This window comes from Mirounga leonina, unplaced genomic scaffold (genome assembly GCF_011800145.1).
Source record: "Mirounga leonina isolate KUSES-001 unplaced genomic scaffold, KU_Mleo_1.0 Mir_154, whole genome shotgun sequence".
Classification (NCBI taxonomy): domain Eukaryota; kingdom Metazoa; phylum Chordata; class Mammalia; order Carnivora; family Phocidae; genus Mirounga; species Mirounga leonina.
Window position 1 is genome coordinate 55,958,030 of NW_023270389.1, and position 26,048 is coordinate 55,984,077.

At 42.2% G+C, this 26,048-nt stretch overlaps 1 protein-coding gene across 3 annotated transcripts in view; it reads left to right on the forward strand.

Annotated features, from left to right (window-relative positions):
• The first annotated feature begins 5,304 nt into the window (after positions 1-5,304).
• The window catches only part of SCYL3 (SCY1 like pseudokinase 3), a 41,166-nt gene continuing 20,422 nt past the window's right edge, over positions 5,305-26,048 (forward strand). For 2 of the 3 annotated variants that reach the window (XM_035010848.1, XM_035010846.1), the window contains exons 1-6: positions 5,305-5,484; positions 10,159-10,373; positions 19,567-19,752; positions 21,885-21,998; positions 23,888-23,944; positions 25,121-25,223. In XM_035010848.1, coding sequence (XP_034866739.1) covers positions 10,209-10,373; positions 19,567-19,752; positions 21,885-21,998; positions 23,888-23,944; positions 25,121-25,223 — 625 coding nt within the window. In that variant the 5' untranslated portion in view covers positions 5,305-5,484; positions 10,159-10,208. Of the gene's footprint in view, positions 5,485-5,552; positions 5,773-10,158; positions 10,374-19,566; positions 19,753-21,884; positions 21,999-23,887; positions 23,945-25,120; positions 25,224-26,048 lie in introns of those variants that run through there. The other variant, XM_035010847.1, reaches the window with a different exon arrangement.

The window sequence follows — 26,048 nt, forward strand, 5'->3', positions numbered from 1 at the left end:
GAGTGCAGGGAGCAGGGGGAGTAACTCAGGTAACCTGTGGGTCATTCCGGAAGACACGTGGGAGTGGCGAGGAACAGGGACTTTTATTTTTAGGGAAACAGGGTGAATAATGTTTAACTTATCCTGAGCTAGAAGTGCAGCTTTGAAAGATACCTGAGAAAATAACAGAGAATCACATGTCACTATTTCCTGGCTTGAGTGTAACATTAACTCAACTGCCATCTAACCTCATCAGGAAATGTGCACATGCTGGATCCTTTAGTCATTCCTATCAAATGCTCTGCAGCTGCAATTACGTGCCCCGCCCCCAACATTGTTACCACATAAGGAAGAATCATGAGCACTATTTTATACATGTAAGACTTCAAGAGCTTCCAATCCAAGTTGACATTTCAGTTCCTAATTCCTCTATTAAATTAACTTCAGAATTACAGAAGTAACATATGCTCATGGTAACACATAAAACTATATGCAGGTACATAATGCAAAAGAAGTAATCCTCTGTCCCTACCCCACACAGGGACTGTGTGCATATCTTTCGATACTTCTATTCATTCTGTCAAAAAACAAAATTCAACCAAGTAAATTTGGAGACCTAACTGGCTTTGTTAAAGGATTCAAGAATGGAGTAGCATCCCATTTAGCAAGTAGAGAGGAGCTCTGAGCAGTTGTATAAAGTGGTTTTTATAGGAAGGAGGGTGGGGCAAGAAAGTTATTACTAAAAAATTAAAAAAAAAGGATAGTTTCAGGCAAGGGCACTTTCCTTTAGGGAGAATGGTGGGGGGGGGCTTTTTTTTTTTTAAGATTTTATTTATTAATTTGACAGAGAGCTAAAGAGAGAGCAAAAGTAGGCAGAGTGGCAGGCAGAGGGAGAGGGAGAAGCAGGCTCTCCACTGAGCAGGGAGCCCAATGCAGGGCTCAATCCCAGGGCAGATGTTTAACCGACTGAGCCACCCAGGTGCCCAGGGTGGGCAGGGGGAGCTCATCATGCAGATGATCTCATCTTCCCGTGAGGGATGGAGGGTCCATGTGGCAGACTCATTGGCACCCATCAGAGAATTTCTGACTAACTCCTTAAGGCTACTTTACTGGGGAAGGTTGAAACTGCAGCTAGATTAGGTAAAGGCCTGGTTTGGGGACTCAACCAAAGTGACACCATTTGGGGCCTGTGGTTTTCTTTTGTAACAATTCATTTATCAATACTGTTGAGCTCCTGTGCTAGGCATTTTTCTAGGCACCTAGGATCAAACAATGAACAAAGCAGAGATTCTTTTCCTTGTGGAACCTATAGTAGAGGAGAAAGAAGCCATTCAAATATAATTTTTTAAAAAGAAAGAATGAAGTCTCTCAGGCAAATATCAGAGTCACAAGTTGATCACCTTTTCAGTGATGCTCTCTTTGGAGATCCACCCATCTAAAGTAACTCCCTTTCCTCTCCTGTCTTCTCCCTACCTTTTTGCTCACTAAAACATTAGGGTGGCAGTATGCTACCATGGTTAAGAATATGAACTCTATAGGCAAACTACTTTATGACATTACTAGCTGTGTGACTTGGTTCGACTTAACTATTAGTGGTGGGTTCCTTCCTGGCCTCCGTGCTGACTTTGGTTATTGAGTTCAGCCAAGAAAGAATTCAGAGCCAAACTCTCAAGTAAGCAAGAGTTTATTATAAAATCCAAAAGCGCAGGTACACTCTCAAGATGGCAACCATACTGAGGGTCTGGGTGTCTTTTCTTTTTATCCTGGCATGGCTTATGGGTGGTCTCCATAGCTAGGGTGGTCTCCAACCAAGGGTGCTTTCAATCATCTAAGGGACTCCTCCTAGTTGTTGAGAGGGGGAGTTTTGGCCCTATATGGCCCTTGTCAGAACTGTCATGGCAGCCATCCTCCCTAAGAGGGGTCAAAACTGCAATGTAAAGGTATTATAACGAAGCTATAGGTTACTGTAGGGCTGCTGGTTATAGGGAAGAATGCATGCATATCCTCCAGGGGTCTTTTCCAGTTCTTTGTGCCCTGGTGGTGGTGGTTGGCAGTTTCTTGGATTTTTGTCTTTTTAATGGTTGGAAAGTCTCAGGGCACCTGGGTGACTCAGTCCATTAAACATCTGCCTTCAGCTCAGGTCATGATCCCAGGGTCCTAGGATGGACCGCATTGGGCTCCCTGCTCAGTGGGGCGTCTGCTTCACTCTCTGTCTCCCCCCACCCCCGCTTGTGCTCCTGCTCTCTCTCTCTCAAATATATAAATAAATAAAATCTTTTAGAAAAATGGTTGGAATGTCCTATTCCCTGAGCATATCTAGCTAACTGCCTATCATAACCTCTCTGTACATCAGTTTCCTCATGTGTGACATGCTGTTGATGTCTGGCTTAAGTGAATTAAACTCCAAGATATGCCTCTTTGGCATATTTGATTATTCTAAACTGATTATTTTTAAGAAACTGCAGACCCAGGAGGAGTTCTAAAAACTGAGTAGAAGTTACCCTTTTGTAAGAGATATTTACATGTAGAAGGGAAATTTCCATTCACAAAAGAGGGATGACCCTACATCTCTAGAAACTGTTATCAGTGGAAAAGGATTTAAACCTTATCCTTGTTTACTGGGCTTTTCTTGGTAACCTTCCAAAAATGCCCCCCTTCCAAAAATGCCTCCACTCCTTCTGTCTTTAGCTGGAGATAGTATTTAAGGTGATGGTTTTGGTCATTTGGTGAGTTACTTAGTTTTCCTGAGTCTTTCCCATGTGTACAGGAGGTATACATGTTATTAAACTTTTGTTTGATTTTCTCATGTCAACTTAATTCTTAGTACAGCTGGAAGAATCTTGAAGGGCAGAGTAGAATTGCTCCTCCTCAACACCTTGTTTTACTTTTTAATAGAACTTACCATTATACAAACTGACCTTTGTTCATTTATATGCTTAGTGTCTATTTCTCCCCTTACCCATCAGCCCCCTAAAATTTGAGGCCTGTGAGAACAGGGAATTAATCTTGCTTTGTTTGCTGATGTTTCCAGTCTGCAGAGCAGAGGCCAGTACACCAGGAACATTTATAAAGTATTTGCTGTATTGAGTAAGTAAACAAGAAGCAAATGTCAGGAAAGCCTTAGAGGAATCAGGAAAGTATAGTCATTTAACTCATGTCCAGCTTCAGACAACAGTGGCTTGAAACTTGTAGGTTGTTGGTGGTGGGGCAGGGTACTTTGCAAAACTAAGATAACATTTCTAGCATTAAGCTACTCACACATCCTCTATCACTTAAAAAGAAAAAAAAAGTTTTATTTGGGCCCCTTGAGCCCACTTTTTTGCAATGATTGTGTCTTCTTCTTCCTTCTTTTCTTAGTGGTCAGCACAGTACCTGACACAGGAAAGGTGTATGTTAAATATTTGTGGAGTATTTAATAATAATTTAATTTAATAATTTAATATGTTTGTAAATCTGTAACATGAGGTTTACGTTCAGCAACATTTGTATAGTGTTTAGAGTTTACAAAACAGGCCAATATTCCGTACAACATGGATATCATGATGTCTGTTGTCAACTTTAAATTATTTCAGCATTGACAGTATAATGTTCTGTGTGGGTTAATTGGTTGAAGCTATGCCCTAGAAGCAGCTAGCATTCTGGTAATCAGGAATCCACACTCCAGAGGTAGCTAGCTTGAATCATACTGGAAAGGCTACATTCCAGAGATGGAACTACAACTACTTTAGCCATTTGGATTTCTGATGACACCGGATGTTTTGTTAATTATCATAATGAGTGTCAGAAACGGGTATTTATTGGCAAAAATAACAGCTTATTAATTATCATGATGAATACTAGAAATGGACTTCCAAAAGAATTCAAGATAGATGAATTGTTCAAAATATTTTAGAAAATACTCTCCACATCTGAATAAATGGGGTCTGAAAATTCAAGGTGTCCTCAGCCTTTGGGGATGCCGTCTGAGGCTGCGTCCCTAATGGTGCTCGCTCTACCACTGGTCTGGAAGATTTCTGGTTGCCAGATACTGACTACACTGATAACAGAATCTGCCTCTGGAGCACTGCTCTTCTGGTTCTCAACTTTCTAGTGCAAGGTGGTGGTCACTCTGCCCAGAACTGTATTCTACCCACAAGTGACTACAGAGCATTAAAATATGGTTAGTCCAAATTGTAAAAAAATACAGTATCAGATTTGAAGACAGTACCAAAGTGTAAAATATCTCAACAATTTTTCATATTGAATGCATGTTTAAATGACAATCTTCTGGATAGATTGTGTTTAAATGTGTTAAAATGAACTTTACCTCATTTTTTTTTCTTTTACTGTTTTTAATGTGGCTACTAAAAATTTAAAGTTACATAATGTGGCTTGAATTCAATTTCTATAGGACAGTCCTGACCCAGAACAGAGCGCTCAGCCTTTGTCAAGCTTATCCAGCGGATTAAATACCGTATGTCGGCTTCCTAATAAACATTTGTTCAATACATTTCTGAATAAGGAGCAAAATTTGGCCTGTTTTCACTTAACCGCAGAAGACACTGTGGGATGCTTATCCATCTTAAACCTTTTCAGCTACCAGAAACCTTGCAGCTACCAGAAAGAACCTAAAAGTTTGGGATGATCAAATTATTTAGGTCACCCGTCAACAGTGAGGTTGTAGAGCATTAAGTAGTAGCGATGAGAACAGGGAAAGCTCAGTTTACTTTGAGTCAAGTCGTCTCAAAACTATTAGGTATATTCGCTTTATTCTCACAACAACCTATTAAGTAGAAACCATTAATATTACTAATAAGTACTATTAATACGATCAGTCCCAATTCACTCTTCGCTCAATCAAGCGTAACTTCAAACTTCCCGTCTCACCGGCTTAAGCCGGAACAACCTCCACCTCCGCCAGCTTCGGGCGGCGTTCCGCACGACTTCGGCCCACGCAGCGCAACCAATCGCGGCCGCGGGGGGGAGCGACGTCACTCTCCTAAAGGTCCAGGCCAATTTCCTTCCTTCTCTTCTGCGCCCCGCCCCTTTACTATTTGTTAGAGGCGACAGCGGCCATTTTAGGTTCGGGCGGATATCAAATTAGAACTCGCGTCTAAAGGCCTAAAAATTGAAATCAAAACAAACTTGCGAGTTCAACTGAAACGCCAAGAAAGGAAACAGCTTCACAGACAGACCAGGCCGCTGGGAGCAGGGAGTCAAGCCGCGACCGGCCCCCGCACCCACACGCAAGATGGCTTCGGCCTGAGAGTCACCTATGCGGCCGCTCTATCTCGGTTCCGGGTTCGTTCACCTCAGTGGTGGCGTCGGAGGGCTGGAGGCTGGAGGCTGGCGTTCTGTCCGGTTTCCGGACCCATCTCTATGGTGTCGGAGGGAGCATACCCCCCGAAGATTGTGGGTGTAGTGGCTACAGCCTCACAGGGTAGGCGAGGGTGGTTGGTGTCAACAGGGGGCGAAGAGGGGACCGGAGCCAAGACCCTCGGCCGCCTCCCCGCCGCCCTCCCGCAGGTAACAGGGAGCCCTGCGCCGCTTCCTTCGTCAGTGCGGGACCGGGCCGCGGGGGAGGGGCCGGGCCGGGCGCGGAGGCGGTGGGCGCGCGCCCCCCTCGCCGATCCGCGCTCGGCGCTGCGCCGCTGCCGGTTGAGCTGTGCCCTCGCCTCCGCTCAGTCTTCCCCTGCTTGTTACGGGGCGCCCTTCGGACCCGGGCTTGGCGGGCGACCCGCGCCCGGCGCGTTGCTGGCCGCCGGAGCTAGCGAAGGAAGCCGCGGAGCCGGGCCTCGCGGGCAGGTGTGGAAGGTGAGGGGCCAGCGGGCGGGAGCGCCGCCCCCGCCCCCCCCCGGCGGTCGCGCTGGGACCCCGTTGGCCCCCGGGCCGCCCTCCCCGCCGCGGGTCGGGCGAGTGTGCGCGGCGAGACGGCGCCGCCCTGGTGGGAACCGGGGGGCGCACCCGCCCCGGGAAGCCGCCGGCGTTCTTGCTCCAGGACGAGTGCCGGGCCCCCGGAGGCCGAGCTGGCTCTGTGCTTGCATAGTGCTTTTTATTTAGAATAAAGATGAAACATTTCTTGGAAGAGTGTGTTTAGGAAACCATGTGAATGCTGAGTCGGGTCCTGAATTCCGGAATCACCGTTCGCTGTAGTTAAGGACCTGTGTGCATATCCACGTAACATCTCAAATCCTAGCTGAAATCATACTTCGTTCTTTTGGTCCACAAAGGCTTCACTATGTATTGCTGGTCAGCTAGCAGTGCTGGACTGAGTTCAATACAGGGAATATGTACTTGAAACAGATGAAAGTAAAGGGCCAAGGTAACGTTACCACCAGGTAACAAAATATCAATCAGTATAGGGTGTCCTTAGAACTCACAGTGCAAGCCATTGTCTCTGGAACCTCCAAGCAGAGACTGCTAGAACCGAGATCATCTCGATTAAATTTTGAGGAAGAAGAGAGAGTTCCCCAGATGACATGGATTTCTTAGTTGAGTGTGTGAGTTGCCCGGTGACCTAGACAAGCGCTTGTATAATCCACAGGTGGCCCAGAAATGTGATGTGCTGCCCAAGTAAGCAAAAGGATGGAGGAAGATAGGTGAAGCAGTTTTTAAAGAGAAGACCTTGATGCCTATTCAAGTCAGAAACTGCCTACCCAACGTTTTTATTATAGAGAGTGGGGATGGTAAATTCTACAAAATAACCATGCTGAGATCACAATATTAGACTATCCTTTTCTGTGTTTTTGTGAATTTTTTTCTTGTGACTTTTTTATTTCAAAGCAGTGAACACATCTTTTTATTGTCACCTAATAAAGTTTGCAATGGACGTAGGCTGTAATCCCCACTACTCTGAGAGCATTGCACTCCTGGTACTGGTAGACTTCTGTCAAGGTTAATCGTGCTTTCAAAACAGTAAAATGGCATCCTTTCTCTCAAGAAAGGGAGTCATTTCTTTCTTTTTTTAAGTTGTATTTCTTAGTGTCTTAAGCCCAAAATATACACTGCTAAGAAAAATTACTGGTTTGAACCTCGTAAAGCTTTCGTAACTCTAGATGTTGAAAAGCCCAGTGTTCCCACAAGGATGTATTTTGCTATTTAGAAATGACTAAGTTGGGCGCCTGGGTGGCTCAGTCAGTTAAGCGTCTGCCTTCAGCTCAGGTCATGATCCCAGGACCCTGGGTTGAGCCCTGCATGGAGCCCATATTGGGCTCCCTGCTTTGGTCTGTGTGTGTGGGGGGGGGCTGCTTCTCCCTCTCCCTCTGCCACACCCCCTGCTTGTGTGCTTGTGTGTGCTCTCTCTGTGTCAAAAAAAATAAAATCTTAAAAAAAAAAAAAAAGTGATTAAGTAAATGTCCATTGCTCTACCTCTGCTGACTTCCATTCATTCCGCCAGAGCATCACTCCTCAATCCTGGTGACCATCTTACCTCCTTTGGGGACTAATATTAAAATTAAACAAACACCATGATATTCTGCCAAGAGGATTTTCATTTTCTTGCAGTTCCTTATGTGTTGATTTTGGAGAGCTGTATTTTGTGGCAAAGAGAGAACGAAGTTAGACTAGCCTCAGATACACACTTTTCAAAGTAACCCTTCTCTGACTAATTCCTCTAGTCTGACTGGTTTTACAGACGCGGGAGTTAGAGAGTAGATTTTTCTGCTGCTGAAATGGCAGTTGGTTTCAAAGAACATTGACCCTTTCGAGCTACCTCGGGTGGACCTCTGGCTCCCCCGGATGGTAGGGGTGTCAACGAAGCAGGGAGGAAATGGATTTGCAGCTTTGCGTCCCGAAGCCTCAAGATGGAGGGTAGTAATGTGCCCCTATAAATCTGACTAAGCTACTCCCAGCCTTGGCTTTTCCTTCTGCTGTCAGCTGCCTTCCTCTGCTTGCCAAGCTTCTGCTTCTTCGTGGCTTTGGCTCACCATAGCCCTGACTCTACCTCATGACATCCTTTTACCTTCAGCTAATGGAGTATCTCGTTCATTCAGATTCCTGAGGCAGGCAAGGATCTGGCCATTAGCTCTTCATCCAGGCCATGGGTCCTAGGGATGGCTCATGTGTGCATTGACTGGCCTTTGGCCCAAGGAAGGCGCCTGACCCATTAACTGTGCCCTAGAGGAGAGGAGCAAGACCCAAGTACTGACCGTGACCCTCACAGTTCAGCGGGGGGATTGTCACAGTAGGGCAGGCACCACACCATCTCCAGAACAGGGGACTTAACTGTAGTTGCTTTTCCCCGTGAGCCTACATTAACACTAATTTTATTTATTTGTAGTCCTAATAGAGACTGGGACATATATTTGAGATACATGGCATTTTTAATACTGTTTTTTTCCTCCTACTGTTCTTAAGATAAATTGTAGAGTAGGTAGCAGCTCAGCGAGTTTGTTACAAAGACGACTTAGTTTTTATCCTCAGAAGTATTCTTGGATTTTGAATAATTTCAATTTTAGATAGCTTTAGCGCATGTACGTTTGTGTTCCTTATACAGTGATGTATGTGGGTCTGTAGGCACTTGGAATTCTCTGTGTTAAGTATGTGTCTTGAGCAGCATTTCATACTTTGGTAACACAGAGTGTTGTGTGGAACTTCACTAAAGTGGAAAAAAAATCTCTGTAGTGGGTCTGTGTATGATTGTTTGGTGTATATTTATTTAAAGGATGGGATTTGTTTAACTGAAAATTTTAAAGCTCTTTGTAGAATGTTTGGCTGTGTTATTTAGAACTAGCAACTTCTTGCTACATTGCCAGTTAGTTAAGAACCCTCTTTAAGTTTTATTTTTTTACGCTATGGTAAAGCCAGAACACATTTTGTAAACATACATAGTTTGGCCTCTACAGGTTTAAAAACATTTGACCCAACATTGAAAAATAGGGAAATTTCCACGTAACTCTTCAGGCTCTTGGATCCTTACGGTAAATGGCATGGTCTGGCAGCACTGTTTGGAACCTGGGAGGCTGCGTGTCCTCCTTAGGTGCTTGCCACCCTTGGTGGGCAGCCCTGTGCTATTCTACGGACGCCGCGTCCGCGGTCCTGCCATAACCATGGGAATTTGTATCCCCCTTGCAGAGAAAGATGTGTTTTTATTGTAATAGACTGGGGAGGTGCAGGCACGTGTCTGTCTGTCTGCCTGGGAATTGCCCGTGATCTGACACCTACTGCAAACCTCTATTAATACTTGAGCATGTTTTTTCAAGGCTTTCTGTGTATGTATCTGTATGTATCTATGTAGATACTTGCATAGATGGAGACATAGATCTATAACATTTCTTTTTGAAACAGAATTATTGAGGTGTAATTGATACATAATAAACCGAACATACTTTAAAGTGTACGATTTTGTAAGTTTTGGTATTTATAATCACCCTTTACCATAATCAAGATAATGACTGTTCCCCCCAAAGTTTCCTTACGTCCCTCCGCAACCCTCTCCTCTTCTCCGGTCCTTCTACCTGGGACCCCACCCCAGGCAACCACTGATCTATTCTCTGTCATTGTAGGGTAGTTTGCATTTTCTAGAATTTTATGCATGTGTGGGTTTTTTAGCATTTGGGATGATACAGTTTTGCACTGTCCCCTTTGTACTTAGCGTGAGCGTGAGGAGCAGTGAGGGTGTACTCTTTGTTATGGTCACTGCCCTTTGTGTTCAGTGAGTTGTCTCTTTCCTTTCCTCTTGTTCTGCTGGTGTTCGCACTACTTTGCTTGGCCTGTATGAGCTCTGCACTTGTTAGCATGTTTTTCCTCATTGTTAGAAATACTCTCTAGGTTGTAATGTTCTTTTTATAATTTTAAGCTATTGTTCTATGTATTATTATACAGAAGTTTTCTCACTGATGAATTATCAGATTTTGTAACCCTTTCCTGTGAGGCAGGGTATGTGTGTGGGTTAGGGAGCACAGATGATCTTACCCTGGTTTTGATTGCCCTCGCACTCTGGAAGGGTCTCCGTGGGAGGGGAGGGGGGCGTTTAAGGGCATTTTCTCTAGAGCTGTTGGTGGTTCCTTGACAAGCATGGCTGCCAACTGGCTGAGCATTTGCCATTTTTATTGCCAAATGGCCTAGTTGATGAGGGTTGGAGAAACAAGTGGGTTTGAGTGGCCACGGTTGGAGAAACAAGTGGGTCTGAGTGGCCAGGGATCTCCAGCACGTGTTGCAGACAGAGACTCATGTTGGACGGTGTTTTCTGATTCCTTTCAGCTCTGCTTGGCTTTGTGGAGGAACTGCAGCACCACCTCACTGCATAAGGGATGGGATCAGAGAGCAGTGCTCTGAAGAGCTATGCGCTGAAGGAGCCACCTTTCACCTTACCCTCTGGGCTTGCCGTTTACCCCGCTGTTCTGCAAGATGGCAGATGCGCTTCCGTCTTCGTGTATAAGAGAGAAAACGAAGACAAAGTTAACAAAGCTGCCAAGGTACGGTGATGGGTGACGGCTTCATAGTTAGAGCTTTCTACCCTCTCGTTTTCTATTAAAAAATACGAAATTGAAATTACTAAAGGTACAAGGAGGAAGATCATAAGGAATACTGTTCCTATTCATATCCTTTAAGAACATAGTTGTCCTTACTTCATGGGATAATCTCCCAATTTGCGTGACACAGATACCACAGATATAGCCAAAAGGCTTCATAAAACTCGGTGTGGTAACTTTTATCATCATTTTTTTTTTAGTGAGAAGTTCAGAAGGTAATTTTCTATGGCTATTATGAGGTAAAGGAAGTTACTCTAGCTTAGCAAAAACCTCTGAGTATTGACATTCTGGGAAGTATATTTTTTAATTTGTAAGATCTATTCTTTTATTTTTTTTAATTTTTGTATTTTAGTTTTTAAATTTGAATGTAGTTGACACACAATGTTACATTAGTTTCAGGTGTACAACATAGTGATGCGACTTCTCTGTGTGGTATGCTGTGCTCACCATTAGTATATTGATGATGGACCTAGAAATAAAATATTTTAGAAACTGTGACTACTGTTTTTTCTTTTCCCGAGGTACTGTGAGTCCCCAGAAAGATTGTTGAGCTGGAGTGTTGGGCTGGACACCCCAGAAAGAACGTTGGCCCTGGGCTCTAGTTCTTGCTGAGGGGCCTTAGTCAGATCATTCACTTCTAGAGGCTTCAGTTTCCTCTTCAGGGAAGAGGTCCTCCCAGCTTGCACCTTCTGGCCGCTGCTCCTGGAAGGGCACTGTCAGGGGACCCCAGCCTCTTATCAGAAACATGATTGTACCTTGGAATATAATTCAATAGAGCAATCCTAAGTGTCATTTTGAATTAGAGAAAACAAAGGCATTAGTTGGTATTAGTTGGTATTTCCTTGGATATTGAGCCATTCAGATTATCTTCGGGAAGGTTCTTCAGGGGACGCAGAGTTGTGGCTGTTCAGTGTTAACGGCAGGCACGCTATTTTCAGATGGACCTAGAGCTTTGTTTTGTTAGAGTTATGATCTGTATTACCGTGAGTCCCTTCGTGCTAGCAATAAGTAGGAGACAGGGATATCTATTTCATAGGTTTTTTTAAATGGCTTTTACCTTTTTTAATGATTATAAAGGGTGTTAGTATGTATCTCTATTAGTAATACAATTTCAGCATTTTATTGATCATATCAGTTCATTATTTAATGTTATTTGATCAGGCATGAAGTTAACAGTTATGGTGCCTAAGGAAAATGTTCCCCTTGGGATGCATTTTCTGTTAATTGTGGTAAAAAAGATAGCTGGCTATTTCGTTGCTAAGTAATTTTGCTTTTTGGTAAGACCATGTTTTTGTCTTTTCCATCCCGTCCAGGTACTATTAATACTTTTTATTGTGATTTTGCAAAAGATAAAATGCTTTGCTTCCCTGTCATACTCTTATATGCAATTCATATCTGACATACTTCCAGCTATTTTCATTTAGTGAGATTGCACGTTTTTTTAAGTAAAAGAATTAGTGATTAGGATGATTATTACTAGTGAAATACTAGAGATTTATCATCTTAGTTTTTTTTTGTAAGACCGTAAGATTTTTTAATATTATAGTACTCTTTATGGTGTATGTACCAAGAAAGTTTGAAAAACCCAGATCATAAAGTTTTCTTGTTTTGTTTTTTAAGTAGGCTCTGCGCCCAGCATGGAGCCCAGCACAAGGCTTGATCTCACGACCCTGAGATCAAGACCTGAGCTGTGATCAAGAGTCAGATGCTTAACCAACTGGGCCACCCAGGCGCCCCCAGATCATAAAGTTCTTAAAGGAAAAAAAGATCTGTCAATGTTTGAGGACTTCTGGGTGGGAGGAATTTCAGAGCTTGAGAAGGAACATTTTTCCCCCCTTAGTACCTACTCTTCTAAACCATGGCTGAGTCTTTTCCAGTAGTTCTTACTTGTCTCGTATGTTCTGCAGGCCATCTTGTGGCTTTGAATACCTGATACATGAATCTGAGGAATTTGAAATGGCAACAAAATGATACGGAGTTTTGAGTTAGATCACAGTACCTGAAAAAATATATCACATTTCATCAGGTTTTAGGACCTTGATTTTCCTAGATACCTGAAATATTAAAACAGTATAGTTAGCACACCTCACTTTCTCTAGAGTTGAGGCTCCCTGGTCCTCCCTCTGATAGTTTTAATGACCACTTCAAGAGGATATACAGTGTTTTCCTTGCAAATATTGTTAGGTTGTAAATGTGCTCTTCCTCTAGTGTTACAAATAAAAAACAACAGTCACAGTGCCCTGTGACCTCTGGAATAAGATGAAACGCAGGCATAACCTTTGGCCACAAAACAGCATTAGAAATTCTTCGAGTCCATCAGATCTTCTCATTTTATCTTGAATTCATTAGCTATAATAGTAAGTTTTCTCCCTGGTGGTTATGACTCATTTCTAATGAATAGTCAATAAGGAATGATAACTCCTAAATCAGAATTTGGTTACTGTGGTTTGCTGTCATCTGAGTGCTTCGTTAGGGCCTCACGGGAAGGTCAGACTCACAGGCTGTTTCCTGACTGTCTTCATGCTACCAAGGCAGCCACACTGACTGCAGGAATACGAATGTGGATGCTGTGCACCTGCCTTGGGAGAAGGATGCTCTTCTTCATGATGGATTCAGCTGCTTTCTGGAAGGGCCAATCAGCATTTTTGAGAATGCACATTGTGTGTGATGAGCAGAGAAGAGATGACTGCTTGCATTAATCACTTGTGGAGTGCTCTACCGCTCTTCCTTGTGTTGACATGTTCTTTTTGTTCCTCTCCTCCTGAGGCCTTTTCTGTGCTATTTACAACCCTTAATCCAGTAAATCAACTTCCCTATATTGTCAGCTTTTTTAAAAAAATAATTCCTTCCCGTATAATCAAAATCTGGTTCTCTTATAAGTCTCCTGAGCATTATCCACTCAGAACTTCAGAAGTACCCCCTCCCCCATCCCTCAGATATGTTGGGCCACCTCCAGATGGCGCAGGCCCCTTCCCAGCCCCCACAAGTTTTCAGACTTCATTTTCTCCTCCTTTCCCTCTAGTGCTTACAACCGTCTGGCCTTCTGCCCCAAGTGAAATATCTGCCGAAACCTCTTCTCTGAGCTCCAGATCCACATTCTCACTTGCCTGTGGAAATCTCAGCCTGGATATTTCATCAGCACCTCTAATGCGGGCTTTCCAACATAGGATCCTTTATTCCTTTCCCCTCCTGCATTTTATTCCTTGTTTCTCATATAACCTCTGGGTGTTGGCATTTAGAGACAATGTACTTCCATCGTTGTCTCAGGTTTGCATCTTAAGAGAAGAAGGAAGAATATTTCTCCCTGAAAATTCTTGCTCTTAGTTTAGGCATCTTGATTATTTTGTCATATTTCTTCAACAGAGTGAAATTATGGCTTGCTTCCTGTCTAAAAACTTGCAAGTGAATTTGAGCTAAATGATGAGTATGTTGTGTAGTTCTCAAAGTGAGAGAGCAAACCGAGGTAGAATGGTAATGAAAAGCTAAGCCCCTAAGGCTTGAATTACTCTGCTATAGCTGAATCATAACCCATTCCTGAAAACTAGAGTTTATATTCAAGACTTGACTTTCACACTTAACATCTCTGTGTGGGCATGGATAAGTACAAATATGGACAGATTATCCAGTGCTACTCATTTTTTTTCCTGAAGATTTTATTTATTTATTTGACAGAGGGACCACAAGCAGGGGGAGTGGGAGAGGGAGAAGCAGGCTTCCCACGGAGCAGGGAGCCCGACGCAGGGCTCGATCCCAGGACCCTGGGATCATGACCTGAGCTGAAAGCAGGAGCTTAACTGACTGAGCCACCCAGGCGTCCCTAGAACAGATGATACTTTCAAGGCATTCCTTCCACAAAGTCCCCCTTCTCCACCAGAACAAGAGTCATTTATCTCTTTGGTTGATGTTAGTGAGAAAATCTCCTCGTTAAACTTAGCAGGTGTATCTTGTCACGCTAATTTTCCTGTGAATCTGTATGCATAATTTATGCAAAATATTGTGCATGCTGAAGAGGAGTAACAAATGAGGTTATTGCTGCTAAGTTAAGTGCCTTGTTCAGAATCATGCAATGAGTTATTCCTTCCTTTCTTCTTCATTAAACAAACAAGTCACTGTGGACCAAGAATTCTGCTGGGAATGTAGGGTTAAAAAAATAAGCTAAATGAAATTTATTATTTCATTTTTTAATGGGGTGAAATTTACAACTCTGTATTTTTATGCCAGTACTCAACCAGGTAGTATTTCTCCTGATTTACTAGTCTGCCCTGAGTATTAGAGGAATAAAAGAAGGCACATAAAACCCAAGGAAAATAATTAGAACCCTAAGAAATAAAAGCTGAATGAATATTTTTTTCCTGAGCAGGCAAAAATGAAAAGTTAAAAAGTATTTGATTTTTGTTTTGCAAATTATTTAAAATGATTCTTAAAATGCAAAAATATGAAAGAGGCTGCATAATTTTACTCAGAAACCATAGCTCAAAAGATACTTGCAAGAAGTTCTCTCCACTTAACTCTAGTCATTCACCCAGCTCACTAGCACAACTCATGGCTCCTCTGGGTCTTTGCTGTATTTATATCCGTAAGTATGGATTATTTTAAAGGCATATGCATAAATTAATAGTTCAGAATTGCTAAAGAATTTTCTTAATTATTTTTTATTAGAGTAACCCAGGGGAAGGTAACAGCTTTCTTCTTAAGAACAAACAAAAAATCCTATTGAAGCTATTCCTAGAGTTGTCAAAGTTTGAGATTATTTTAAGAAAAGAAACTAAACAAATCCATCTCCTCAGAATATTCTCCTATAGTTTTACCTAATAGACAAGTTTGAAGCGACTGATAGAAAACTTGTATCAGTGCTGTGTTATGGGCTCTTGTACAATCTCATATTCTTCCAAGAAGGTATTTTGGAATGTTCCATACTGAGTGCTTATTTGTGAAAATGAAACCTGATGTTATATTGAGGATTTTTCTCCAAGTGAAATCTTCATTGGTCTCCCAGTTTGATGATTGATTTACAAGGCTTCCGCAGTGTCCAGTGGATTGTGCAGGACAGACCCCAGAGATTTAAGGCCATGTAATTTCTTTTAGAAAAATTGGGTGATTTGTAAGGAGAACCATCATTCTGGCATTTTAAATTTTGTTGTAAATAAATGATACAGTTATTACTACCTGGGTTGGGAATTGTGGACTATCAGTCTAATTGGAAAGTCTGCATCTGATAGGGCTGTTACAAAACCAAGCAGGGTAGGAAAGAAACCCCGCAGATTTAACCTTTCATAGACAAAACATTGTCATGTGTTTGTCATCCATCTTTGTATACTCTGTGTCTTGTTAGAGAACAGGACGATGAGAAGAGATATGTATGGGGAAAATACTGTATGTTAGGGATTTCTAAAGTGGAACATCCATAACCTCGGGATTGTGCAACATGATTCATTGCAGTTTTGGGGGAGAAAATCAAGAATGTCTGTTTAAATTCACTTTTAATCTTTTCTTTCGGCACGTTCTATTTTATGGGGGTTTTATGGTATTTGTATTTAATTTATATATGTAAATGAAAAATGTGTATTATAGATACATATATGAGCTCTACTTATCTAATGTTTCTACTGGTGTGAAGCGTGTGAACAAAAACGTTTAATGCTAACTTTTCTAGATTAATAAAATGGTAACAGTTGTAAAGATGGTGAAACATTTTTAAGGAGATTAAGTGCTTGATAAAGAGGTAAATGTAAGAAAACAAGATCAACAAAAGACATCTAAGGTACTCATCCATTTAAAATGACTTTATGGCCCAGCGTAGACTCTGTTTCTGGGATTCTTTCTCTGTGAAGAGTGTGTGTTCTGCAGTCACTGGGTCTAGTGTTTTCCAAATGTCAGTTTGATTAGGTTTCCTGTGCTTTCATTTATTTTTTGTTTGTTTGCTGTTGCTAGTTCTGTTGATTGCTGAAAGAGGAGTTTTAAAATCTCCACCTGTGATCCTGGAATCGTGGAATTGTTTCTCCCTTTCATTTTTGCTCCATGCATATTTTGAGGCTCTGCTGTTAGGATCTTCCACTTCATAGTTGTGATGTCTTTTTAATTAATTGTCCTTTTATTCTTTAAGAAATGTCCCATTTAATCTCTTGCAGTACTCTGTCTTGAAGTATATTTTCTCTGATAAGAATATATTCACTCTAGCCTTCTTATGCTTACTGTCTTAATGGTATATCCTATTCTGTCCATTCAGTTTCTATCCATTTACCTATCTCTGTCTTTATATTTAAAGTCAGTCTCATAGGCAGCATATTGTGGTCTTCCTCTTTTGTTAATTGGAATGTTTAGATCATTAACATTTCATGTAATTATTAGTGTTGTTGACTTTTATTATTTGTTATTTGTTTTCTATTTGCTCCCTTTTGAATTTTGTTCTTCTGTTCCCCTTCTCTTTTTTTGGTTTATTTAAATAGCTCTTAGTATTTCATTTTACCTTGATTTTTCACCTACATTTCTTTATACTTTTTAATGGTTGCACTAAGGATTTCAGTTTAATAACTAGCTCTTAATCATGTATCTGTGGTTAGTATTGTACCAATCACATAAAACGTAGAAACCTTGGAATCAGATAGATGTCTCCAGCCCCAGCCCTACTGTCCTTTTGTTACATACATATCAACTGTCTACATACACAGATACACGGTTAACCCTTGACCAACACTGGGGTTAGGGGTTCTGATTCCCCACACAATTGGAAATTTGTGTATAAGTTTTGACTCCCCCAAAACTTAACTACTAGTAACCTACTGTTGACTGGAAGACTTGTTGATAAGATAAACAGTCAATTAGCACATCTAATGTGATACGTATTATATACTGTATTTTTATAGTAAGGTAGGGTAAAGAAAATGTTATTAAGAAAGTCATAAGGAAAATCCATTTACAGCACTGTGCAGTGTTTATTGAAAAAAATCTGCATAGAAGTAGATACACAGTTTAAACCTGTGTTGTGGGGCACCTGGGTGGCTCAGTCGGTTAAGCGACTGCCTTCGGCTCAGGTCATGATCCTGGAGTCCCGGGATCGAGCCCTGTGTCGGGCTCCCTGCTCAGCGGGAAGTCTGCTTTTCCCTCTGATGCTCCCCCCTCTCATGCTCTCTATCTCTCATTCTCTCTCTCTCAAATAAATAAATAAAAATCTAAAAAAAAACCAAAACCTGTGTTGTTCAGGGTCACCTGTACATCACACACATTATAAACCTCACTCAGCAGTGTTGTGGTGTCTGCTCAAATAGTCATATATCTTTTAAATAAGAAGTAAAAATGTAGCCTTCGAATCGATCCTGATATTTGCCATTTCTAATGCTCTTTCTTCATTTCTGGAGATCCACATTTCCCTTTGGTATCATTTCCTCTTCAGCTTAAAGAGCTTCCTTTAGCGTTTTTTATAGAGCAGGTCTTCTGGCAATAAAACTTCTCTGTTTTTCATGATCAAAAATGCTTTTTTTTACTTTTTTTTTTCCTGTAGGATATTTTTGCTACATAATTCAGGGCTGATACTGTTTTTTCTGCCAGTGCTTTAAAGGTGCTCCCCTTTGTCTTTTGGCCTCTGTGTTTTCTGATGAGAAATTTGCATCATTCAGATTGTCATTCCCCTCCACATAATATGGTTTTTTTCTCCAGCTGCCTCTGAGATTTTTTATTTATCTGATTTTCTCCAGTTTGATGATAATGTGTATAGATGTAGTTTTCTTTGATTTATCCTGTTTGGTGTTCATTGAACTTCTTAAATCTGTAAACTTAAGTATTTGGCTGAATTTGGAAAGTTCTCAGCCATTACATTTTTTATGTCCCGGTTCTTTTCTTCTCTTTCTTGGGACTCCAGTTATATATGTTAGGCCTTTTGTTATTGTCACACAGTTTCTTGATGCTATGATCACTTAAAAAAAATAAAGAACTTTTTCTCTTTGTTCTTCAGATTGGTTAACATAGCCAGGTTCACTGACGCTTGCCTCTACCATCTGCATTCTGTTATTGAGTCCATTCATTGAATTAGTTTCTAATATTTTATTTTTCCTTCCTAAGACTTCCACTTATTTTAAATAACATTTCTTTCTCTGCTGAGAGCTTCTTTCTATTTATTTCCTGTTTTCCTTTACCCCTAGGGAAGAATGGTTATAATATAATGGTTAAGCTGCTTTAAATTTTTTCTTATAATCCTAATATCTTGTCAATCTTGGGATTGATATTTGTTGGTTGTCTTTTCACTTTTTTATGGTTCTTTGTTGAGTAAAACTATTTTGGATTGCATCCTGGACATTTTGAATGTCACGTTGCATAGACTCTTGGTTCTGTTAAAATCTTCTGGAGATTCTTGATGTTTTTGATTTAGCAGGCGGTTGATCCCCTTTGGTTCAGGCTTCAAGTTTTCTAACTACTCTCCTCCCACCCTTCCTTCCTGAGTGTGGTAGTTCAAACCTCGGTTCATTTCTCAAAAGTTTGTTCCGCTGGTTTGGGTCTGTTTTGTCCATGCCTCCTTGGTTCAGGAGTTAGTCTGAGACCTGTGTGGGTATACAGATAACCAGAGCATCTCCTTCTCCAGTTCTTTCCCCTCTGGGAAATCCTCATACTCAGGCTTGTCTTGGCTCCTTTCTGTCCTTCTTCTGGCCAGAAGAATGGCAAGGTCTCTGTCAGAGTTTTAGCCATCTTTGCTACCCTGCTCTGCGAGTGGGGCCTGCCTTCAGTTCACAACTGTGAGAAGGGCCAACCTGACACCAGAACATGTACTCCCACTGCTGTCTCTTCTCCTAACTTTGACTCCACTGCGTAATCTGCGTGCTTTTTTTACTTTGCCAAGTTCTCGGGTCATTGTTTTTGGTACTTCGTTCAGAGTGTATGGCAGTAATCATTGGGAGGCCTGGGCTCCTAGGGGCTTACACTGTCATAAGGGAACCGGAAGTCTCTGTAGATTTATTTAAATGTTGGTAAAGTGAATGAAGTCAGAACAGGTCGTAGATTTTCCTGTGCCTTATTTGAAGTTTAGGGGGGTAGGTGAGGAGCTGGGAGGGACCTTGAATGCAGTATACATGTTCAGACTCTGACTGCGATATGTTAGTCTGGTTCTGAGTCATTAACTCTACCAACCCTTCCATTTGTATTTTTAAAGCATTTGAAGACACTTCGTCACCCTTGCTTGCTAAGATTTTTATCTTGCACTGTGGAGGCAGCTGGGATTCATCTAGTCACTGAGCGAGTGCAGCCTCTGGAAGTGGCTTTAGAAACTCTGTCTTCCGCAGAGGTCTGTGCCGGGATCTACGACATACTGCTGGCTCTCATCTTCCTTCATGACCGAGTAAGTAACCCGGACACTGCCTCACAGGCCTTGCTACAGACCGGAGGGTTGATGTGTGTGGTAGTGCTTTTAAGGTATGGGAGGTACAGAAATCATAAGTTGCTATTCTTACTTGAGTCTTCCGGAGGAAAACAAGCACCTTGGAAGGCACCAGAAGGGCTCCAGACAGGTGGTTTGTGGAATGGGCAAGGGCTTCTCCAACCCTGGGCAGTTTTTTATAGAACTTTATTTCGGTTTACTATTGTCTCCCTCTAGTTTGTGGGAGTCTTTACCTAAAAATACCTACAGCTGGTATTACTGTTCTTAAGACAAAGATAAAGCCTTAACACTGCTGTTGCTGTGGACCAGAGTTCCTATTTGGTCCCAGTTTGGTTACATTTTAGATTTTGAAGGAAGAAATGACCATTTCTTAGAAAAAGGCAGAGCTTTACACACCCCTTCTCATTTGAGTGGGTGGTGCTACTGAGGGACAGCCTTTTTTTTTTTTTTTTTTAAGGTTATTTATTTATTTGAGGGAGAGAGAGCGAGCACTAGTGGGGGGAGGAGCAGTGAGAGAGAGAGCAGCAGGAAGCTCCATGCGGGGCTGGATCCTGGAACCCCAGGGTCACGACCTGAGCCAAAGGCAGACGCTTCACCAACTGAGTCACCCAGGCGTCCCAAGAGACAGCCTCGTAACACTGTGGTTAGGTTTGCTCTTAAGGGGTAAGGGTAGAGTGCCTATGTTTACTTCTGGCCTGTTTCTTGACAGTATTATTGAGCTATTTCTTAATGGAGTACTAAGGCCTTTGGCAGCCCTCCAAGATTAAAAATTACTGGTCACAAGTTAGAAACACTTGCATTTGACTCATCTCAGTGTATTTTTTTTTTTTTTTTAACTTTTTCTATTAATGGGAGACCGATTCCAAATATCACTTTGGATTTATTGTCTCTTAAAAGTATGTCTAAGATTCATACAAAGAAGAATTAGTGCTTCACATGGAGGACTATTTTCCTTGTTGGAGAAAGTACACGCACATGGTAGAAAGTTTGACTAGTGTGAGAGTGCATGTAGGGAAGAGTAAGCCCCCCGACCCTGAATCCAGCACCCCACCTCTCTCCAGAAGCAACCATGGTGATCAGCGTATTAGTCCAGAGATGGTCGGTGTGCATATAAACCAAATGTCCCTGTGCTTAATAATCCTTTGTTTTTTCTCAAATGTAAAAATACCATACATACTATTCTGAACCTTCCTTTAGAATATATATATATATACTATATATATATATTGGAGTGTTTCCTATCAAAATTTGTACATACTTGGGGCACCTGGGTGGCTCAGATGGTTAAGCGTCTGCCTTCAGCTCAGGTTATGATCCCAGGGTCCTGGGATCGAGTCCCACATCGGGCTCCCTGCTCCTTGGGAGCCTGCTTCTCTCTCTCTCTCTGTCTCTCATGAATAAATAAATAAAATCTTTAAAAAAAAAAAATTTGTACATACTTGATCTAGTGAGTAGAATATTTAAAATGCACTTGTCTACTGAAATGATTTCTGGTTCAGGAAAAAAACACACTTCAATCCTGTTCTCATTTTCTTCTTTTTTCTCATTTATTTGACTGTATGATTTTTTATAGTTTTAAATTTTGGCACTTCTGTGGTCTGTGGGGTATTTCTGGTGGTCCTTATTCCATTTTCCTCTTCTCTGGGCAGGATTTTTAAATGCCTACTGACAAGATTTCAGGTGAAGTGGATCTGGGTTCGTGATAGAATGTAGGTGAGGAAGAATTTAGAGGAGAAAAGTAATACAATAACCTATGGGAGCAAAGGTAAACTTTATCTTTTAAAGGATGGAAGCAAACGATGTAGGCTATAAAGACTTGTAACCTCACACTTAAGGAACCCTTGGTTCTCCTGATACCCATGGAAGCGGGGATGTGCAGCCAAGGAAAAGCCCTTTCATTGCACTTCCCTGTTCTCCAACCTCATAATGCTTAAGCAGGCTTATTCAGTCTGTCATTCCTTAAAGTTGTACTTCCATTTACTTGCCACAAGTGGGATGACTTGCCGTATCTCTTTTTGGTGTTCAGTATTTATTTTTTTAAAACTCCTGCTTCAAAATTTCTAGTGGCAGCCTCCTCCTGTTCTTTTTTCCAGGGACACCTAACACACAACAATGTCTGCTTATCATCTGTGTTTGTGAGTGAAGATGGGCACTGGAAGCTCGGAGGAATGGAAACCGTCTGTAAAGTTCCTCAGGCCACGCCCGAGGTAAGCCAGGGGATGGGCCCCCTGTGTCATGCAGAATTTTTGATAGCATTTTGGTATGTGGTTTTACCTGGGTATTTTCCTTCAGTGTTAGAGTGATCATAGATTTGGAGACTAGACTTTTTTGTCAGTGCTCATATTCGCGGAACGGTAGGAGTTTATTCTTCAGAGGGGCCCCAGCCTTCATTTCTTCTTGTCTCCTCATTTGGTAGCTGAGGAACTTGAGACTGAGAGGTAACCTGGCTTGGTCAAATTTTTAATTAAATGTTCCTGCCTTCTGCTCCTCTACTACCCTGTACTTAATCGCACCACTTAATGTTTAATATTGAAATTACCTTTGTGTGTCTATTTTTTTTACCAGTGTTTGACTTCGTGAGGGTGTGAGAGTCTCTCATATGTATCTTTACATCTCTCCCTAGAGTAGTGCCTGGCATGCATCAGGTTAATGAACTGAAGAAACGTTCATTAACAACCGTCATGTTGTCCAAAGTCACACACTGTGTCCTGACAGCTGGAGTTAGGACCTGTGCAGCTTAACTCCTCCCAGTGGGCTGTGTTGTACCCCGAGCTGGTTTTTTCTGACCAAGATCTACAAATTTCCCTCCTAGGTTGATGAACCTTCCTCTTCTGTTTTGTTTCTTGTTTTCACCATTTTGCATGTTGCCACTAGACTTGCTCTTTCTGAAAAACAGAACAAAACAAAACCAGTCCCATCCTGGCAGCCCTACTGAAGTGGTGGCTCGCGACCTGCTGGCTCTGTCTGGTTTCCCCTGTTCTCTTGTGGGGCTTCCACACGTGGGCCATGTTAAGTGTGCACCTTCCTGGGCTCTTGCCCAGTTCAAATGCTACTTCCACCACAGAGATGCTCCTCTGGTAATATTTCTGCCCTAGTCGATCCCTTTCTTCTCAGAATTCACCTTACATCTAATTAGTATAACAGCACGTAATTCATCCTGCGACCAGTGTTCCAAATTCTTTACCGTGGCGTGGAAGGCCCTCCGCAAGCTCTTCCCCAGCCTCCCTTCAGCGTCACGTACCACTTCCAGTTACTGAGCTGCACTCTGGTCTCCCCGAGTTCTCGCAGGGGTGGTTCTCCCGCGCCCTCTTCTTCCCTTGTGTGCCGTTCTGTTGCTGGGATGCCTCGCTTCCCCCGGGCTCTCCAGAGAGTGGAAGATGAGCTGAAGTCTCAGATCTAGCTAAGTCTCTTTGTGAAGCCCTCCCCAGGGTATTCCCTACCCAACGAAATTCATCCCTCCTTCTGTGCTGCCATGGCACTCAGCACATCACTGAAATTCTTAGTTTACGTTCTAGGTTGTGAGCACCGGCTGGGGGCAGGGAATTTACCATATTCCTTTTGTATTTCTCTTGCCGTAAGTGGTGCTTGGGACATAGAAGCTCTTGAAAAATAATCTTTGAATCAGTGAATGAATGTCCTTGATCTGTGGATGTCATCTCTGTAGCTAATAAGGTCCTCAACTTTGGTATCTCAGCCTGACTTGATTCAGTCGGAAGATTAATGATAGATTTGTTCTATGCTCGAAAAGCCTTTTATTTGTTAATAACTAGGCAGGATGAGAAAGACGTATTCCTAATTACTAGTGGAGGGAAGTGAGACGCAGAGATGCCTCTGAACAGCAGAGGGCGCCCTACCCGGCTGAAGGGGAGAGGCAGGGAACTAACCTGTCTTTTCCACTGAGCCTCCTGCTGTGCCAGGTACTGTATTCACATTTTTTAATGAGCAAGATTTCCCAGGTGCGTATTTAACATGTGGCATTGGTGTGAAGGCTTCATGCTGCTGTTTCCATTGCTGGTTGCTTCTGTAACTTGCTGTAAGAGATTGGTTCACCAGACCTGTGTATGAATTATTTTCCTTAATTTATTTCTCTGTCTAGTTTCTGAGGAGTATTCAGTCAGTCAGAGACCCAGCATCTATCCCTCCTGAAGAGATGGTAAGATGACATGCTTCAGCTGTAACGAAGGCTTCTTTGTGTAACTGAGTGTGCAACTTAAAAGAACCTTTCGTCTGCCCCCCCTTTCTTGGCCAAGCTGCGGACACCTCAGAATGCCTTTGGCCGGACAGCTCCTCAGATTAATCTTATCACCACAGCAGGGAGCCTTTTCCCTGACAGTCCGCTTACATTTTTGGTGGTACGGACACCTAGGATACCGTGTAAAGACAGGGTTGGTGCTTCAGACCCATTTCAGGGTCTTTGTATTTTGCTGGAAGCCCGAAGAGCTGGGGACGCAACACTCCAGCCCTTCCTTTGCTTCCCCGAAGCCATTCATCGGCCTGTCGGTTATTGGTTAGGACGCCACGAGACCTAGAAGAGTGATGATTGGCATTAATAATCTTGAGTGACAAAGGTTCCATCCACAAATTTCCCTGGTAGGTCGATGAACCTTTCTATTCTGTTTTGTTTCTTGCCTTCACCACCAGCTGCTGGTGAAAATTGTATTTGCCAGTAAATACGAAAGAAGTTGCTCCCTCTAAATTTGTTTTTATAACTTCTGAAAACAGACTGCGATCCCCAAAGACATATTTAATGTGCTTTACAGGAAATACAAACCCAACTACAAACTTGAGTCTAGACCTAAGACTTGAAATAAATCCTGTTGATCCAAATCAGCACTGTGTGTATATATTAGTGTTTTTCAGACGGATTTGTGGTTTTAAATCAAGTTGTTAGAGGTTCTGACAAGCATTTTGAGAAAAAGGAGTAAAACAGAAAATATCATTAAGTGCTGTAGGTAGTAAGGCTAAGTATTGTTTTATGAAACTTTTGTTTCTGTTACGTGGGTCTTTATGCATATGTGTGTATATTACCCCCACTAACAGTAATCATAATAATAAACGTTTTAAAAATCTGGTTGCAGTCAAAAATATTTTTGAAAGCCACAGACATATATCCTATTTAGGCCTTTTGTTTTCTTTTTGCCCTTGTTTGATATTTTTAAATCTTTGATAAATTCCATTCACTCATAGTGTAGAAGTCTGTAAGCGAATGGATGGTACTGTGAGGTTAGCTTGGAGTCTCATAAATGCAAACATGGGAGAGTGCTTCAGAGAAAACTTAGATGGTTTATAAGGCAGATTCTCTAGGTTTAATGATCTTTCCTGCTTTCAGTCTCCAGAATTCACAACCCTGCCTGAATCACACGGACATGCCCGGGATGCCTTTGCGTTTGGGACATTGGTGGAAAGTTTGCTCACAATCTTAAGTGAACAGGGTGAGTCGGAGTTGTACTACTGCATCCACAGAATAAGTAGGAAGGTCATTCGCAGCCTGTTCTGTGTGGATTCAAAGGACCGCAGTCTTTGATCACAATAAGGAATCTGTCGCTTACCAAATAACTTGTCTAGGGCAGATCTTAACAGCAGTGAGGAAAGAAGCTCTGATTTCTTTATTAAAAGCATTTTAAGTAGGAACCACCTTCAGCTCTGACTCTTAAGTATCCCAGGTTATTCGTGATACTTACTGGGATTGGTTCTTGTGGTCTGAAGCCTCTGTTCCTTAGTCAGCCACGTAAATGAACACTGTTGACTGATTGATGTGGAACCATCTGAAGGAAAGAGGAGGATTCAACATTTTTTATTAATCTAAATCAAGCTTAGCATTTCTTTGTCTTTATTCTTTCCAAGTCCTTTTGATATTTTTCTTCTTAATATAATGTACTTATTGCCTTTTCTTTTGTTGCCCCGGAGAGCCCAGGCTACTGAGCACATTGTTTTCTTCTCTTTTGAGCTCTCCAGAGGCGCGCCTGGAGCCTGCTTCACTCTGCTCCAGCCACCGCTGGCCTTCAGGTGCCCGCCTGCCGCCTGGCCAGGGGTGCCTACCCCGTGAGGCCCCTTGCTGCCCAGGATCGCACTGGGCCCAGGCTTCGTGCAGCTCTAATGCAGTTTCTTTCACCAGGTGTCTGCAGTGTTCTGAAGTTACAAGCATCATTCAGCTGCTGGCTCTAAATTGTCTCAGCCTAAAAATACTTGAGAATTACACCCTTAAGGCCCTAAGGCCACCCTTGTGGGGATGAACTTACTACCCAACTGTGTCTGGA